This window comes from Taurulus bubalis, assembly GCF_910589615.1.
Source record: "Taurulus bubalis genome assembly, chromosome: 19".
In the NCBI taxonomy this organism is placed as follows: Eukaryota; Metazoa; Chordata; class Actinopteri; order Perciformes; family Cottidae; genus Taurulus; species Taurulus bubalis.
The window spans coordinates 9,814,778-9,831,427 of record NC_136607.1 but is presented as its reverse complement, the minus strand read 5'-3'; the positions used below and the strand labels follow the sequence as shown (position 1 = coordinate 9,831,427).

Genomic DNA, 16,650 nt, shown 5'->3' with positions numbered 1-16,650 from the left:
CACGCATTGAAGCACTACTGCAAAAAACAAAAAAATATAACAAAAATCATTTAGTTTTTGATATTCTCTCTCTTTTTCTACAAATATGCACAGAAACTTTACATATCATGCGTTCTTCCTGCAGTGATGCACTTGACAGACATGACTGATGGGACCAGGCGTGGATAGCAGGGCGTTAGAGTGCCACCATGTGGGGTGTAGGCCAATGGGACGTGGCACGGAAGTACTTAAAAAAAAGATCCAAAGCCAAAGATCTTTCATATCATATAGTTGGTATGGTGGTTATATTTAAAACATTCACTGTTGATGCTAATTGGGGTCTAGCTTACTCAACATCTGATTCACTCAACCTAAACTGTCAATGTATATCAAGTTAAAATTGTGCTTTGATGTTCTCACCCATTATCTTTGAAATAATTGCAAACAATAAAGACTACATCATTTTAATTACTGTTTTCAATTCACAGTAAGTATTATATCCTCGCTCTTATCAGGGGCATATGGAAGAATCTAATTTATTCGAACAGTACAAACACTGCGCCGTGTGTTTACTATATAGTTACTGTATGATCACAGTTATTAGTAATAATAATAGCTATTTTAAAATGTAAATTAGTCAGTGTGCCTCAATGATCATCTGTTTCAATTTGAGGAGGGTTATTTATTTTTTAATCAGCCGTATTCATATTTGAAGGAAAAACTGATATGAATATCACTAATACAAATATCACTTATATAAATATTGATATAAATATCTTAATTGTAACCGCATCATACAACTCGCGATGCAACGCACAGATCATGCACAATGTGTCACTTTTCAGGCCCAGGAATTTTGGCCACGCTCTGTAATGCTCAAAATTATGACTAATTTCATATTCAGCATAAGTACCTTTTGGGAGACCAGTGGATCCAATGAGTTATGAGACACTAATTATAGCAACTCTGCAGCTGCACCTGCATTGTATGCCTCATACGTCTGCACCAACATTACCAAGACAATTTATTGTGGCCTCCATTTATTTTACCAAGTGAAGAATGCGATCCTATTCTCATGCAGGAACTGTAAAAAAAACTCAGGTTAATGACCAAAATAAAGAAGTTTAGACTTGTCCTGTATGGCCACATTATGCTGTGATACATGGGCAGTGACAAGATGAAGCCCACAATCTATTTTGCTTTTAGCTTGTGCAAGATGGAAGCATTAATGTGCTGGAAAAAGTTGCCTTATAGCTGTTGATGTGCAATTCTATTCAAAATTGTCGTGAATTTTACAATAATGCATTAGTACAAAATGCAGCAGATGCAATAAACATTCGGACCTTACCTCCTGTTCCCCATACTAGCGGGGACCCGCCAGCCCTTTATCTGGCTGAGCTCGGGGTCGGCCACATCGATGAGCAAGGGCAGCCGAGGCATCCACACGCTCATCTCCAGCTGGGCACTCAGGAAACTGTAGGTAAAGTTGAGCATCACCCTGCTCTTTCCTCTTGTCTCCTTCCCGTTGACATACACGTAGTCGCATCGCTCTGACACCTGGAGAAAAAAAGGGGACAATGAGGGAAGCAGCAGGGTGAGAGAGATTTAAAGAGATAAAGAAAGAAGGGCAATTTATCTGGGACTGAAAACCTGAACAAAAGTATTTCAATTCCAATAATGAGTCATATAGTAATAGTGCTTCTAAAATGCGTCGTCTTGATCTTCTGTTCTTTCTCTCCAGTTGATGTTTGTCAGCAGCCTCTTCTGAGATGCTGGAGCGTGGAAAGATTTGGCATTGCTTCACTAAAACCTCAAGTGTCAGGTCTGCTGAGTTTCTGAGTGTGTGTGTGTGTGTGTGTGTGTGTGTGTGTGTGTGTGTGTTTGTAAGTGCGCAGAAGTCTTTAATGCGTGTGCAAGAATTATATTTGTGCAAGTTATGTGACTTTGGTTCCAACTTAACAGATGGAGCTGAAGAAAAGACGCAAGCTCGCTTCGTCTAACCAGAGAATGAAACCTCAAACCGAATTATGATTGGCTGCGTAAAATAAAGCTCCAATCAGCGATTGAGGTTTTGTTGATGCGTGTCCAACATGGAGAAAGGATATCGCATGAATGTCTTAAATGTCCGTCTATTATCTTCAAAGCACCAAAATCTCCATATGTTTTGTTTCCAATCTCTTGCATTTCAATCTCAAATACCATCATAAACTTGATTGGCACAACTGGTAATTTCAGCACATGTCCCCATTACTGACAATTGCTCCTTTGTAACAAACCACTCACAAGAAGACTGTCATCTGTCTCCACGTCTTTGCATATAACTTGGCTCTACTCTCAAATGATGTCAGACCAGCCCACTATCTCTGGGGAACTAAACTGACAGCTTGGTGTCTGTCAGTTCTCTCTTCCTCCTCCCTTTCATTTCCTCTTTCTCTCCCACTCTCTCACTCTCACCCGCATCGTACTAAAGTATTACTTTGACTTCTACATGTTCCGTCTTCCTGGAGAACAGGTTGTGCTTCAGGAAGGACGGTTCTCAGGCTGAAATCAAATTGTGGAAAGGTTCAAGAAATCACCTGAACTTTTTGACAAAATTATCAGTTTAGGTTCATAATCAAGCCACCTGTGACATTTTATACATGAGGATGAAGGAATATCCAACCAAATGTAGCGTTAATATCAAAATGATGTAGCCGTATTTGATGGATCAACAGTGAATACTGCATGCAATTAGGGCTGACATTATTCCCTTATTGAATAAATCAATTGTTAGAAAAGGAATTGCCAAAAATATTTGAAAAAAATCTTAAAAGATCCAACAAATGTCGGATTTGCTGCTTTTCTCATTGTTTGTAAATGAATACTGTATGTGTAAATGTTAATAATTGTAAATTAATTTTGACTATTGGTCTGACCAAACCACATATGAAAGCATCTCTTTGACCTCTGGAAGATTATTGTCGACAGTTATCACTATTAGCCTAATTATATAATTGATTAATTGTAAAAATATTTGACAGAATAATGAACAATGAAAATAAAATAATCATCAGTTGCAACCTTACAAATGTGCAAAATACTTGGCGAATAAATTATTCTGATTAACTGATTCTTATTCAGAATTGTTTTATATAACTGATACAAGCAGAGGAGATAAATGATATAATACTCTTTATATTTATCTTTAGACTATTAGACTGTGGTGGGTGGACCTCAGACCTTCATTCTACCGTGGGAATTTTTTTTTTACATTTTAAAGTCATATGCATCAATTAGGTGCACTTTGAAAGCAGCATTATTAAGAGGCTAGATCTATGAGGAACGTTGTGCTCTTCTAAACAATTTAACCATAAACACATTGGTTGCTTAGACATGAATGGTGATGACATGGCAAAAAAAGTCACATCCACAAAGCATGCCACAAGAAACGAGGCCCCCTTGGTTCATTATGATTGTGGTCACCTAGTTAATTAATAGAAAACACTCAATATTCTTGTGAAGCAGCTTAACTGAAAATGATAAATCTATTTTAAAATCTAGAGTGTAGTGTCTTCTTATTCTCGGGCAAAAAAAAGAGAACTCTAAAAAAAAAAAGTTTCCTTAATTATCTCCGTAACCACATGGTTGTTTAACTTCATTTGAATTGCTACAATACCGTGACCCTTGTGAGAAGAGACCTATGGTTTAAACATTAAATAAAGTAACCGTTAAGTTGAAGTACTTACGTAAACTTGACGCGGCGACCGTAACGTTTTACTAAACCCTAAATAAGTACCCCTTACAACGTCTGATTTCACGAACAGACACATCCCCGTAACCGTACGGGCTTGTGGGAGTCTAACAAAGCAATACAACGGGTTTTAAAAGGTTTTAAGGACATCCAAACTGTGGCTTCACTTGTCGTCTTGATAGCATATAATGAGTAAATTACAGAACAGAGGAGCGATGCACGTGCGTCTTCAACAGTATTTTACACTACAGTATGCTAGCTGTACATGTAAAACTACAGATTGCTTCTTTATTTGAGGAATTAGAGCTGTCTGGTATTAAACAGTTAATGTGAGTTGATGATAATGTATACGGTATGCAAATGACTCTTTTTGGGAAGTGTGTGTTTACGTTGAAGTCACAGGAACACACACACACACACACACACACACACACACACACACACACACACACACATACACACACAACATGCATTAATGTGCAGGGTTCTGAAAGGCAACCATCCAGAAAGTGAGCTGAAAAAATCCACTTCACTCCTCACTGAGTCTCTTAAGCCTCACCTCTATTTTTCCTTTTCTCTCCCTCTGTCTGTCTGCCCTTCCCCCCTCCCCTCCCCCCCATAAATCAGTTTATGTCAAGTTGTCAACCCATCTCTACCTTTCTAGTTTTGTTCCATTTTGCATCCCAATTCTAGATCCATCTTCATCTTTCCTTTTGAAGGGTATGGAAGTTGATAACATACAGATTTAATTGAGATCTGCTGAAGGTGACATCTTGTGCGCTGCATAAAAAATGTATCACCGTGAATGTGTCATGAAACCACGCACATGTCCACGTCACCTCTCCATGGAAACAACTCATTGTGTTGCTAATCATGCAGGCTTTGAATTTATCCAGAGTGACACACACACACAGATAAGGACTCTACCGGAACCAATTCAGAGTGAGGCCGACTATGAATAAGATAAACGACAACGGAGTAAAAATGTCCAGTTCCTGAGAGACCGAGTCTTTGTCACTTACTTTGCACTGTAATACTTCTGCTGTGGCCATTTCCAAAGGATGTTAATCTTTTTTTAATTCCTTAAAATCAATAATTGTCTTCACACTGAAATGCAGGGCACTGAGCTTAAGGCATATTTTTCTTTGACTATTGCTTAGAGCAGTAATTAAGTGGGAGTTTCATCATTGTAAACTTTGAATGGAACTATAAAGTGAGGTTTATTGAATACGCCTCGGGGCTCTACATCACTGTGATGAAAAGAAAAAACATCTAGTACAACTCGCGTTGTTTTGTTTGTGTTCATTTCATTTTACTATTTGTCTCGCTTTGTATTTAAATCAATCTGCCTTTTTTTTCTTTCTTTTTTAAACCTGTGGGAGAATATATTGTAATTACTTTCAAGGTAGTTTTTAGATTTGATGGATATACATATATTACCCCGCTGTTTATTCTTTTGCAATTTTTATTTTAGGAGAAAAATATTCAAACAATATGTGTTTTGTCTAGTCACAGCGTATGACTTGAAAGCCTGTCCAAAACAGCAAGAGCCCACAGAGTCATGCTCATTCCGGGCCTCACCTCTTACTGTTGAGCACTGTGCTGCTTATGATAATGGAGAGAGTAGATGCCTGGCATTGACATCAGGTTTAAAGAGGAGAGCATTTCAACAATAGAGGTAGGTAAATCACATAGAATGTATAAAATATGCACATTGTCTCTGTGATGTCACCCATGGCTCTCTGAAGAGCCATTAAGCTCAATGTGGATGCTCCGGCAGGCAGCAGCTAGCAACCCGGCACGGCATCCAACTGTCAGTCAAGATGGTCACACCCTCAAGTATGCTTAACTTTAAGCCTTATTATGAATTAAACGAGTTAGGCATATACATTAGCTCTAGAGACCAAACCTGTCTTTTGTACCAGGCTGTTTATTTCAGTGCCAAAGTTGGGCCTTCTCACATGGAGGTCGATGGAGATTGACTCGCATTTGCCTTCAAGCCTCAAATGATTTGAGCTACTACAGTTTTTGGCACTCCTGTGTTGGCTTCGTTTTTCAGCACCTGGAGATTTATGTTTGGTAAATCCACAACAAAATTGTCTTTCTGTCAGGTTGGCTGTAACTAATAATCGTCATTGTTCTGCATTTGCAGACCTGCTGTTGTCTTCGTGTGTAAGGATGACGGACCAGTAGCAGCCTTTTCAATGAGATATACGACCAAACTATGCTCATCCCAACCATTTTTGAAGTGTTTTATTTTCCATTAACATTGCTCTTGACTGCAAAGAGCATACTTGAATGCCACAACAGGTAGTCAAGTAAGCTCTATTACTGCTCACCACAGCAATACCCTGATAGGCGATAGTGTCACTAAAAATAAGCGAAAGGAATTTTGAGTGCTCACTGTGATAGCACTGTGAAGACTCACGGGTGAATTTCTTTCCCTGAACTACCCTGAACCCCTTTCCAATATATGTTGTATTCCCTCACAATATTTTGCTATATCTAGTAGTTTGTCTTGCATTCCCACTTCAAGACGCGCAGGGCTTAACAATGCTGCCTTGTTAATAGGAGCGGCAAAGAGTAGCCGCAGTACAGCTCCGGTAGCCATATTGTAGTTGATGCTACAGCCATAGTCTGATCAATCATCACATCCACAGCCAGGCAGAGCAGCTGCAGCTGTGCTCACAGCAAGTGGCTGTATACCATTATAGTCCATTTGACAGTAATGAGCAATAAATGCAATAATGAGCAATAAATGCAGGAATGAGCAATAAATGCACAATGTGAAGTGTCACAACATCTATCCTTTCTGTAGTATCCGCAGATTATTTCCCTGAGCAGATCCAACACACTAACTCTCAGTAAGGATCAGGGTGAATGCAAACATTATCGCAAGTGACTGCAAAACTTCCCCCAAGAAGAAAATCCCACCGTGACCCTTCAGGGAATGATTTGCTACGTCAAGCAGCTTTTTATGTCACGAGATTATGTTAAATGCTGTGTGCTATAAGAATCAACGTGCTAAGCAATCAATTAGGACCCGTGATATCAAACATTATCTCTTTTTACAAGCGAGGCCTTTATGGCAGTGATTCATCTTCTGATTATCTTCTCCGTTAAGCGATTAATCATTTGGTCAGAAAAGAGGGAAATAGGGACAATCAAGTTGTCCTCAAAGTTTCAGTTAAAAGAGTTCCAGAGGATGGAGATGCATTCCGATCAAAAACATGTTTTATTTTGAGTTTTCTTTGAAAATACGGGGGAGAGAGGAGGGGCACCTCTTACTGTTCCCAATCTAGACGGGTGGGCATGGGAGTACGCTACCGAGGTCAGCGTCACAATGTGTGGTGCTTTCTCAGTGGATAATTAAACCCTTTGAGAGATCTGCTTCTTCTCTTCTCTCTGATATGCATGTACGAAAACACAGAAACACAAATCAGCTTCTCAATATAACACAGACACGCTTGCTAAACTCTTCTTTTCCTCTCCCACATCAAACAGTTCATTCTCTCACTTTGTTTTTTTCTCATTTCTCCTTTCGTATTATACAATAGGGACATGTTGAAGGGCAGATATTTAATACAAAATTCTCAAAGGAAAGTGCTCCGCCTTTTACTTATCGGATAATGCTTATGGTTGTGCTTTTTTTTTTTTAGATCAGACAACAAATCCTGTGTAACATTTCCCAAAGAATTCAATAACGTTTGAGATTGATTACTTAAGCTTTCAGAAAGCCAATGAAAATCAATTTACGGAGCCCCATTTTGAACTTGCTCAAGATAGGAAATCAATCAGGGTGAACATTTTGTCACCTTTTATGGTTTATCAAAGCCATGTTATTGGCAAGGTGTAATGACAACGCAAACAGGGGTCTTGTTGGTGCATACAGTCAGCTTACAACCAATGACCTCTTTAATGCAAGAAATAACCTTATTGATATCTGCTATATATTATAATTATGCTGTATATGTGATGCCATAACATTGTTTTAACATTATCTGGAGGAAGTATAATGAGCAGAGGGAGATTGGAGTTTCAATTTTGTCTAATATGTTTCTGAGCAGCTGTCTTCTTGAATTTTAGCTCCATATCAGATGAGTAAGTACAGGTATCATCTCACAAGACAAGCAAAAACAGGCAGACTATAGTGGTTTATTTATTATATTTTTTTTTACAGCTACTGTTCTGATATTTTGTACATTCTGGGACTGCATACAGCTAAAAGCTACATGGAGAATGTTTTTCTCTCAGCAGCTTGTGCAATGACGACAGCTAATTGTTGCTGAAATCTTTCTTTTTCTATTTTTCTTTTTTTCTTTCCAAGGTATCACTCTGCGACCTGAGGAGAAGCTCTCACTTTGTGGCACACCATTGGAGAAAGAGAGGAAAAAGCCAAGCCCTATTTTGCTGGAGGAAATTCTGCACCCGCTTCCTATACTAATGTGCACAAACTAAAACTACCTTTTGTTCATTCTGGTCACCCACCCACCTACCACTAGACAATGAAGACACATTGGAAAAAGGTCAAACAAAAATCAGCTGCTCAAAACACATTCTCCACTAACCTTGATAACCTGTTCGTCTGTTGACTTGCATTCCACGGACTCCGTCACATCAGAGACGGTCCCGTCTGTTCCGACGGTGACTACCTTTACTGGCACGGCAACTGTTCGCCCATTGAGGACAGCTGTGTTGAGGATCTCAGTGTCCTGCAAGGGGAAATAGAAAGACACAAATCAGTACAACGCACTGACTGCTGGGACTCAAACTACAGCAACATCGATTCAGAATTTTAAAGTTGATATCAATATCAATGTTTAAGAATTTTATTCAATCTTATTATATTTCGGCCAATGTTTATTAAAAAAAACCCCACATGATACACAATCATTTATGATAAGGATCCCTGAAATTTGATCGGTTGAAAAACATTGTGGACAAATAAACAAGCCAAAAGTTCTCCTAATTGATTTATGGAAATTGTTACTGCCAACCAGAAAGACACATGACGCCACCATCAGCAGGATGACATAATTTGACTGTGCCCTCCAAAACCGTTACAAATTCCTATTGGAAAAAGTACTCAGTTGTATGATCAGACACACAATTGGTTGGAGTGTGGTTAGGTCTAGGAGCAAACATGACTATGATTAGTTGATTAAGGTCAGGTAAAGACTGTAGTCAAGATTAAAAGAAACCAAAGTTGACCGTTGGTAGAAAATAGGAGATGAACAGCGTTCTCGTGTGTCAAAGTCAAAGGTTTTGTTGAGCCACCCTGATCTCCTCCCCTGCCTACTCTGTGGCTCTGTCATAATGTCACCAAGAGTCATAACTAATATGGCTGCCACAGGGCCTACGACAACATACATTGATTTTGGACATTTGCTTAAATTACTGAGTTGGGGATGATGGACTCTAACCAGAAAACCGTTTCTACAAAACCTCAGCCATACATTTGGCATGTCGGTACTGCAATTGACTTATTAGTGGACAAATGTATTGACACCAATATATTGCTGATTTTACCGGACTTTGATAATAAGTCTCAAAGTAATACTTCAATATTATTGTGAGTGAATTCAGCTCCAACTTCACAATGTCTCTGCATGTGTTACATACACACCCACAGCATGTGAATTAGACAGCTGTGGAGTGGTTTTCAACCAATGAAAGGACCTATGTTAGCAGTTCACCCTTTGCTTTCTGTGCTTGTGCTTAGCTAAAACAACCTGTAAATATGAGTGTGAGAAACACTTTGTTTTTCATTTCAAATTACTCTAGTTGCAAATAATTTCGATACATAAATTGAACATTGCTTTAGTTTTTAACAGCTGCCGTCAACTGTTTCACCATCAGCGTCTCATTCATCAGTCATTGAGATCTCAAAGTGGAGCTCATTTCCAAATAATTTAATTGTGCAACCTTGAGGTTAATTCCTTGACGTACTAAGTGTTATAACTGATATAGACATATTAACTGTAATGATGATTGAGATTCAAACACACTCATATGTGTGTGTGTGTGTTCTGCTATAAACAGGTACACTATTTACTTATTGTAGCACTTAAAAACACTAGTTACTAAGTGCTTTATATGAACAGAAATAAATATATTAATATAATACACCTACTGTGCACAATAATAGCAAATAAAACACAACAACATAAACAGTGTCAGAGCTACACATGAGGAAGGGCCAGTACACACAACATATTCTAATGCTAGAAAGTTAGAAGTAGCACCAACTCTCAAAGCTTGATCCCCTTTTGTTGTCAAGCTGGACTGAAGACCTGGGCCCTGTTTCTCATACCTGGCTTACTGAGTTAGCGGGCTAATTGTCAGGATAAGATGACGTAGGTCAGGCGTTCTCGGTTTCTCGAAGCAAGCTTAGATTAATCACCATAGCAACACATCCAAAAATGTAAACCTGCTCCCGGGCAGGCTTACTGAACTTCACTGGATAAGCTGGCCACTCCCACCGGACAAAAAAAGCAGCTCACTTCCTCATTGATGAAGGAGCGATATTAGTTATATTAGTTTTATAGGGAGAGAGTTCTTCCAGATCGCCAGGATCCATCCTTTACCTCATCATGACTTCCTGTACGCGGCGATATAGATTTTGCCGGCAAGAAATAATTTATTTAGAGAGCTTCTCGAGCCGTGGACATTGATCACCACAGGCGCAGCTGATCGCCCGTCTCAGACACAGACTATCAGCCGCTGCATGCCGCGCTGTTCTTAAGTTTATTTAGCTCTTAAGAAACTTATGGATGTGTTGAAAGCGCTCATAATTATATGACAGTGCTATTAGTACACCATACATATCATTATTGTAGAACATGATTAAGGTGATCGTGATGAGAATACAGAGAATCACACATCATTTATTTTCACTGCTTCAATTGATTGAATTTCTGATTATGAATAATACATACATACTGATCCGCCCATACACATATTCAAACTCCTATACACATATATAGTACATGATTCATACGTGCATACAGTACATATATCCTCATAAGTATATACTTATTCGTAAATATAATCTGATTGATTTGGGTGATGAAGCACTTCAAATTAGCCGATACATTTTCTCAACACTGACGCATTTAACTTGTCTGATATATTTGCGACGCTTATGTCTCGCAGTGGGCGCTGTTAAAGTTGCGTTGCAACAATGTTGCAAAAACGTTGGAATATTCGCAACGCGTTTGCTGTGAATGACTACAGTATTGACTTCCTCATATGCCTTGATGATCATCTCCTGCTTCTCATTAGAGAAATAAAAAGAGGTTCCTCTGAGTTTATTTGCCATTGTACTGTTAGAACATCGTGGTGTCAGTGCTCGACTATTATCCCTTCTGAGGAAAAGCGGGCGCATTTATCCAGATGACTGACGTCTAGCTAGAATTAACGAGACCGTTTTAGCGCGGATCAGCCGTGAAGAAACCCAGATAGCCTGATGTCAATCATCTCGCTAATTTAAGATGGAGATTAGGACATTTGCTTGACTTTGTTTAGCCAGGTACGAGAAATAGGGCCCAGAGTGTTTGTCAGATTTGAGGAGTGTTTGTATCCAGTATGGATACGTTTATGATGAGGAATGTAAAAGGGTACGTGTTGGTCCAAAGCATTTATGTTTTTGCACATCAACTTTCAAAAGAACAAAGACTATTATATGTATTACCCACAATGCAACTTGTATGCCAACAGTTTGGTCGAAAATTCTGGTGTGTTATGCTAGTAGCAGCTAATGTAGACTTTGTAACATCACTTGAGGACATTTGTCAGATTTTGCGCAGCTCCCTCTCCCTCCCACTATTTTTAACTATTATTTAGGAATTCATACGTTGCTTGTCATTATTACTCCATAATATTTTTTTATCAGTTATCTATCTTTTGATTTATCTTGTTATTGTATCCTTATGTAAAGCACCACTTGTTTTATCAAAGTTCTGTAGCGATAAAGTGATTATGATCACTATTATTATCAAAACTATAGTTTGTATTATTTGAATCTTGAACAGCTAATCCCCAAACTCCACTTTCGTGGGAAAATAACTACTTTGACAATAATACTGAATGTCAAATTGCAGGCATTAAAGATAAATCACAAGATAGACTTGAGATTTGAAGGCCTTAAAGAGGAGAGGGAAGAAGATAATGAGGTTAATTAAGACAACATCTGGTAATCCTTGAGCTTCGAGTGTGTTGGTTGTACAGAGGATATGCTATGACAGTGTAACCATGGTAAAACCAGTAGTGAGGGTCGTCACCACAAGGCCCACACACTTGGGTAGGTGGACTATACGCTACCATACGATACCAGTAGGACTTTCCTCATTCTTATTAAAAGCACAATTTCCGTGAGAAGACTCAAACAAACTGAATAATCAGAGCACTCACGTAAGAATGTAGCATGATCGGAGCGCTAAATATATTTAGAATTTATGAATTCAATTCTCTGTCAAATCAGCAGGGAGACACAAAGAAACAGCTGTTTGTGGCTTGCGTCTCTCTCTCTCTCTCTCGCTCCCCCATTAACTGTCACTTCACTTCCCTGTCGCTTCCATTCTGTCTGAGGATTGCTACAACGGGAAAAATAGAATTATGACCAAAAGTTCTATTTATAACTATGAAAATGCTGTTCCATTTCAATAATTTTGGGCAACAACATACAGTACCTACACATGCGCACGCACGCACAAACAATGATTTGACAATCAGTCAACAACAGGCCAAAGGTGATAAATGAGATGTAATGTCATGAGATTAGGTATATTAGGTAGGTCTGTTTGTTGATGTAAATGATGCATGGTGATGTGGCTGTATGCAAGATGTGTGTAAGTTAATACATATGTTGGGAGTTTAGAAGAAAAAAAAAATCCTCCATCTCTCTACAAACTATATGCAAATGGCATGTACGCATATTGTATGCTATAAAACCAACACTCACCATCTGAGACCTTCCATCAACTCTGCTGCTCCTCTGTGAATAATGAACGTCTTCGCCTATAATTATATGATCAGACAGAATGAACAGTCCCCGGAGACAAATAAGCGCTTATGGAAAGTGTTGTGTTTGTGTGTTCCAGCCATCTACATGTGATAGGAAGTGCCATTAACGAGCCATTACTGGAACAACTCTATGAAATGAGAGGTCTTAATGAACTTTGACCTGTTATATGGGGAATGTTTGTTTGTGCCACAAATAACAGAATATTCAGTGAGCTCAGAGATAATACACACAATCACAAACATGCGATTTCTTGGCTGGAATTAAGTGCGCTTTAACGAGGCAGCTGGAGTGACGCATGAGGCACAAAAGGCTGTGTTTCTTTCTACCATGAAATGTGCTCATCTCTCACTGGGCATCTTCTGGCCGACTAATACTCTCCTGGAGTTATAAAGGGCTGAGATGCACGTCCTTATTTATGAAGCCTATTTGTACACAATGCAGATAACCACACACACACACACACACACACACACACACACACACACACACACACACACACACACACACACACACACACACACACTACTAAATCCAGCATTAGGCAATAGGTGCTACAACTACAATTATTTCAGGCAATGGCAGGGGAACCATTATAGTCTATTGTTGAACGGTGTTTTTTAAGCCCAAAAAAATAGGAATCAACATCTGCCCCAAAAATCCTGTATCAGTTGGGCTCTACTACTTATATACACCAACCCGCACATCGGTACATATACATGCTCACACGTGAAACACAAGCACACATACAGCCTTTCTGCCCAGCTCAAAGAAGAAGCATGGCTCCCTCCGAACGCAGCAGCTTATCTTAACAACCTCTCATTGCAGTGCAGCGAAGACAGCAAGAGAAGAGAAGAAAGACGGCGGGAGAGGGAGGAATCGATAAAAGGCCATTACGCTTCTGTGCAGACGGGGTAAGAGGGTGGAGTGTGTGGGGGCTGATATGGTTGTGGATGAATGATGTGTAAAGGTAGCAGACAACCTAGAAGCACCTTTTTTTTAGAGAAGTCAGCCAGCTCAAGGACACTGCTGTTGGGGAATCACAGCAACACAACTCTCAGCAATATGTTCCTGCGATCTGGTGACTAGGTGGCCATGGAGGAGGTTTGAAAACCCTTTTGTATTGTTTTAAGGCTTTAGGCATCCCTTTCAAAACCAGAAGTCAGTCAGCTTATCAATGATGTTTCCCCACTCACATGTTGCAAATGGCTGTAACAGTTCACACGTCTCACTCACAACATCTGTGAATTTATTTTGCCTGCTACGAGGTGCAAGCTCATTTGGTAATCATGGTAACATGTATGCATGTATGGGGAATGTCCCTGATTAATTATGAAGTTAAATCAGAGTGTCATACTCCATGCAATGTTGGTGTTACCCCACAGAAAAGTGAGTGATGCATTGAAAATATCAACACGATATCAACTTTCTGTTGCCATTTAGTCACTATTTATGATAGATGAGGTCCAGTTGCAATCTCCACTAATGATGCTCATAATTATTCAGTTATTTAATTACTCAGTTATTTCTTTGTGAGACTCGAGAAGATAAATATGCATAAGAATCAAAGGTCTGCATACCTTGCTGTCAGTCACTGGAACCTGATTTCCCTTGTTGCCACACAGCCTTTATCTTCCTCTATCTTTATCTACCTCTGGTTTCTTTTACAGAAAGCCAATGTGAACACAAACTGTACCAAAACTAGAAGGCTACGGCAAATCCATTATTGTTGTTATATACAAAATAAATCAGTCCTGGTACAGCCTGGACCAGAGAAGGTGAACTATAAGCTCAGCAGAGAGGACCGATAACTGAGGGTATTACTTATTCAAAAGGGAAGGAGGGGGAGGTGACAACCGAGATATGTTTAGCTTAGATCAGGGCCAGCACTACTGCTTAACACAGGCCAGCAATTTATTATTCATTGAAGGAACAGATGCCGCAGAACCTCTGCTCAACCATTCACTAACCGGCTGTGGGTGACAATAAGCTCACAGGTCCTTCATTGTGTTGGCCTTCAGCGCTCGTGAGTAGGATTTATTTTGCCAGTGCAGCACTCTCATCTATTCAGTTCATATCAATTATCAAAAAAACAAGTCTATTTCCCCCAGCAGTGATACAGTGTCCCCCTTGCCACTCACATACACCTGAATATCACCCAGCCTATAGCTGGAGATAAAATGAAGGCAAGGGCAAGAGAATCAACACTGAAGGCTTTTTTTTATAGAAATAGTGATACGACAGCAAAGGAGAGCGGTGTTTGTAGTATGTAATCTTTTTATGGTTATGGCTCGGGGAAAAAGCCACAGGAGCCAAGTTATTCTGCACTGCGATGTTGGAGCAAGGTGCTGATAACTGCAATGACGAGGGATGTGATAGAAAGGAGGAAAAGAGATAGAAAATTACTTTTTCCCCCCCAGGAGCGTGAAAGACGTCAGTCCATGCAACTGTTGAACTTTTTTAATTACTGGGTTCCAGAGGCCTTTAAAGTTTATTGTTGAGGGTAGTTTAATAAAATATCAGTCACAGAATAATTTTCCTATGATAATGTTGTCTCACTCAATAAAAAGCACCTTATTTGAATCTGATGTTAAGATCAAATAAGATGAATAATCTACTCCTGAGTTTCCTCTGGTTAACAAAAACAAAGCAGCAATAATTGCAGAATTAGCAAATAAAGAGATGGAGGCAGTGTGGATGCATTTTGCCATGACTAGGAGTAAGAAATACCATTATTGATTATTACATCAGGAACTGCAGTGATTTATACTCTCCTCATTAATTAGATATTGATTCATTATGTAACCTGTTGGCCTGACAATCTGTTGAGTTTTGTTATTGTGTGCTGTGAGCTCTGAATACTTTTAGTGAGATTAAATATTAAGCCTGTGTTGTTTTTTCCTCCTCATACTTTCTCGCCCTTTAACATTCGTCGAGGAAACCGCCAAAGTCAGCAGTAGTAAACCGGCTGCCCCTGATGCAGCCTGCCCATATTCTGAGGGCTCCTCTCTGGTTTCTGGGGGCCATTTGATTAGAGTAAGCCAGCAGAGCTGAACCCTGGCCCCAGCAGGCCGAACAGAAGACTTTCAAGCCAGACTGACAGAGTCGGGGTAAGGGTGATGGGAGGCAAGCCAGCAACAAATAAACAAACACACAACAACAAATTACAGAATGGACAGACTTAGCTTCAAAGTAAAGCCTGACTGGCATACATGGACGCAGCATCCTGGGCCAGAGAGGGAAGAGAGAGATGTTGGGTGGCAGGAATGAAATGAAGTGTGTGTGTGTGTGTGTGTGTGTGTGTGTGTGTGTGTGTGTGTGTGTGTGTGTGTGTGTGTGTGTGTGTGTGTGCGTGTGTGCGAGCGCAGTACAGATGACACACACTGTAGTGTTTGTGTGATTCTTTCAGGGAATGTTGCTCTACCTCTGCAACACTGCCTCATATTCACAGGTACAAACACGTACACTTTCAGAAGATGCCACGGCTTCTACTCCGGCCACAGAGAGACGGCAGGGGAGCAAATGAGGATTATCTAAATCGCTTGAAGGCAGCTTGGACAATTGTTTTAAACAAGAGGGGCAAGCTACTTGTTTCTGATGTGTGTGAATGTCCGGATTGTGGGTATTCGTGTTCATCTGCACATTTTTTCAAAGTACATGTTCCTACATTCGTCAGGTAGCAGAATACGTGACTCAGAATGTATGATTATGTAGCTCTGTATTTGCTGGTGATGCAAAATAGATATACTTTCCTATATCAACTTGATTGTATGTGTCAGCGTTGTGTTTACAGCTTGTTTCCGTTGCCCCCAAATGGCCCAAACAAACAGTAAAAGCTGGTTTTAATATACGTACTTTATCACAGCTAGTGCCTCTGAAAATCTCTAATATGATTGTTTATAAGAGATATATTGATTTG

The 16,650-nt window shown here is 39.6% G+C and overlaps 1 protein-coding gene across 1 annotated transcript in view; it reads right to left on the bottom strand.

Moving 5' to 3' along the window:
• Positions 1 to 16,650, bottom strand: part of LOC306751679 (transmembrane protein 132C-like) — a gene marked incomplete at both ends in the record, with an annotated part of 129,514 nt that overhangs the window by 9,610 nt on the left and 103,254 nt on the right. Inside the window, 2 exons of the mRNA XM_079235294.1 lie at positions 1,328 to 1,536; positions 8,278 to 8,421. Coding sequence (XP_079091420.1) covers positions 1,328 to 1,536; positions 8,278 to 8,421 — 353 coding nt within the window. The remainder of the gene's footprint in view (positions 1 to 1,327; positions 1,537 to 8,277; positions 8,422 to 16,650) is intronic.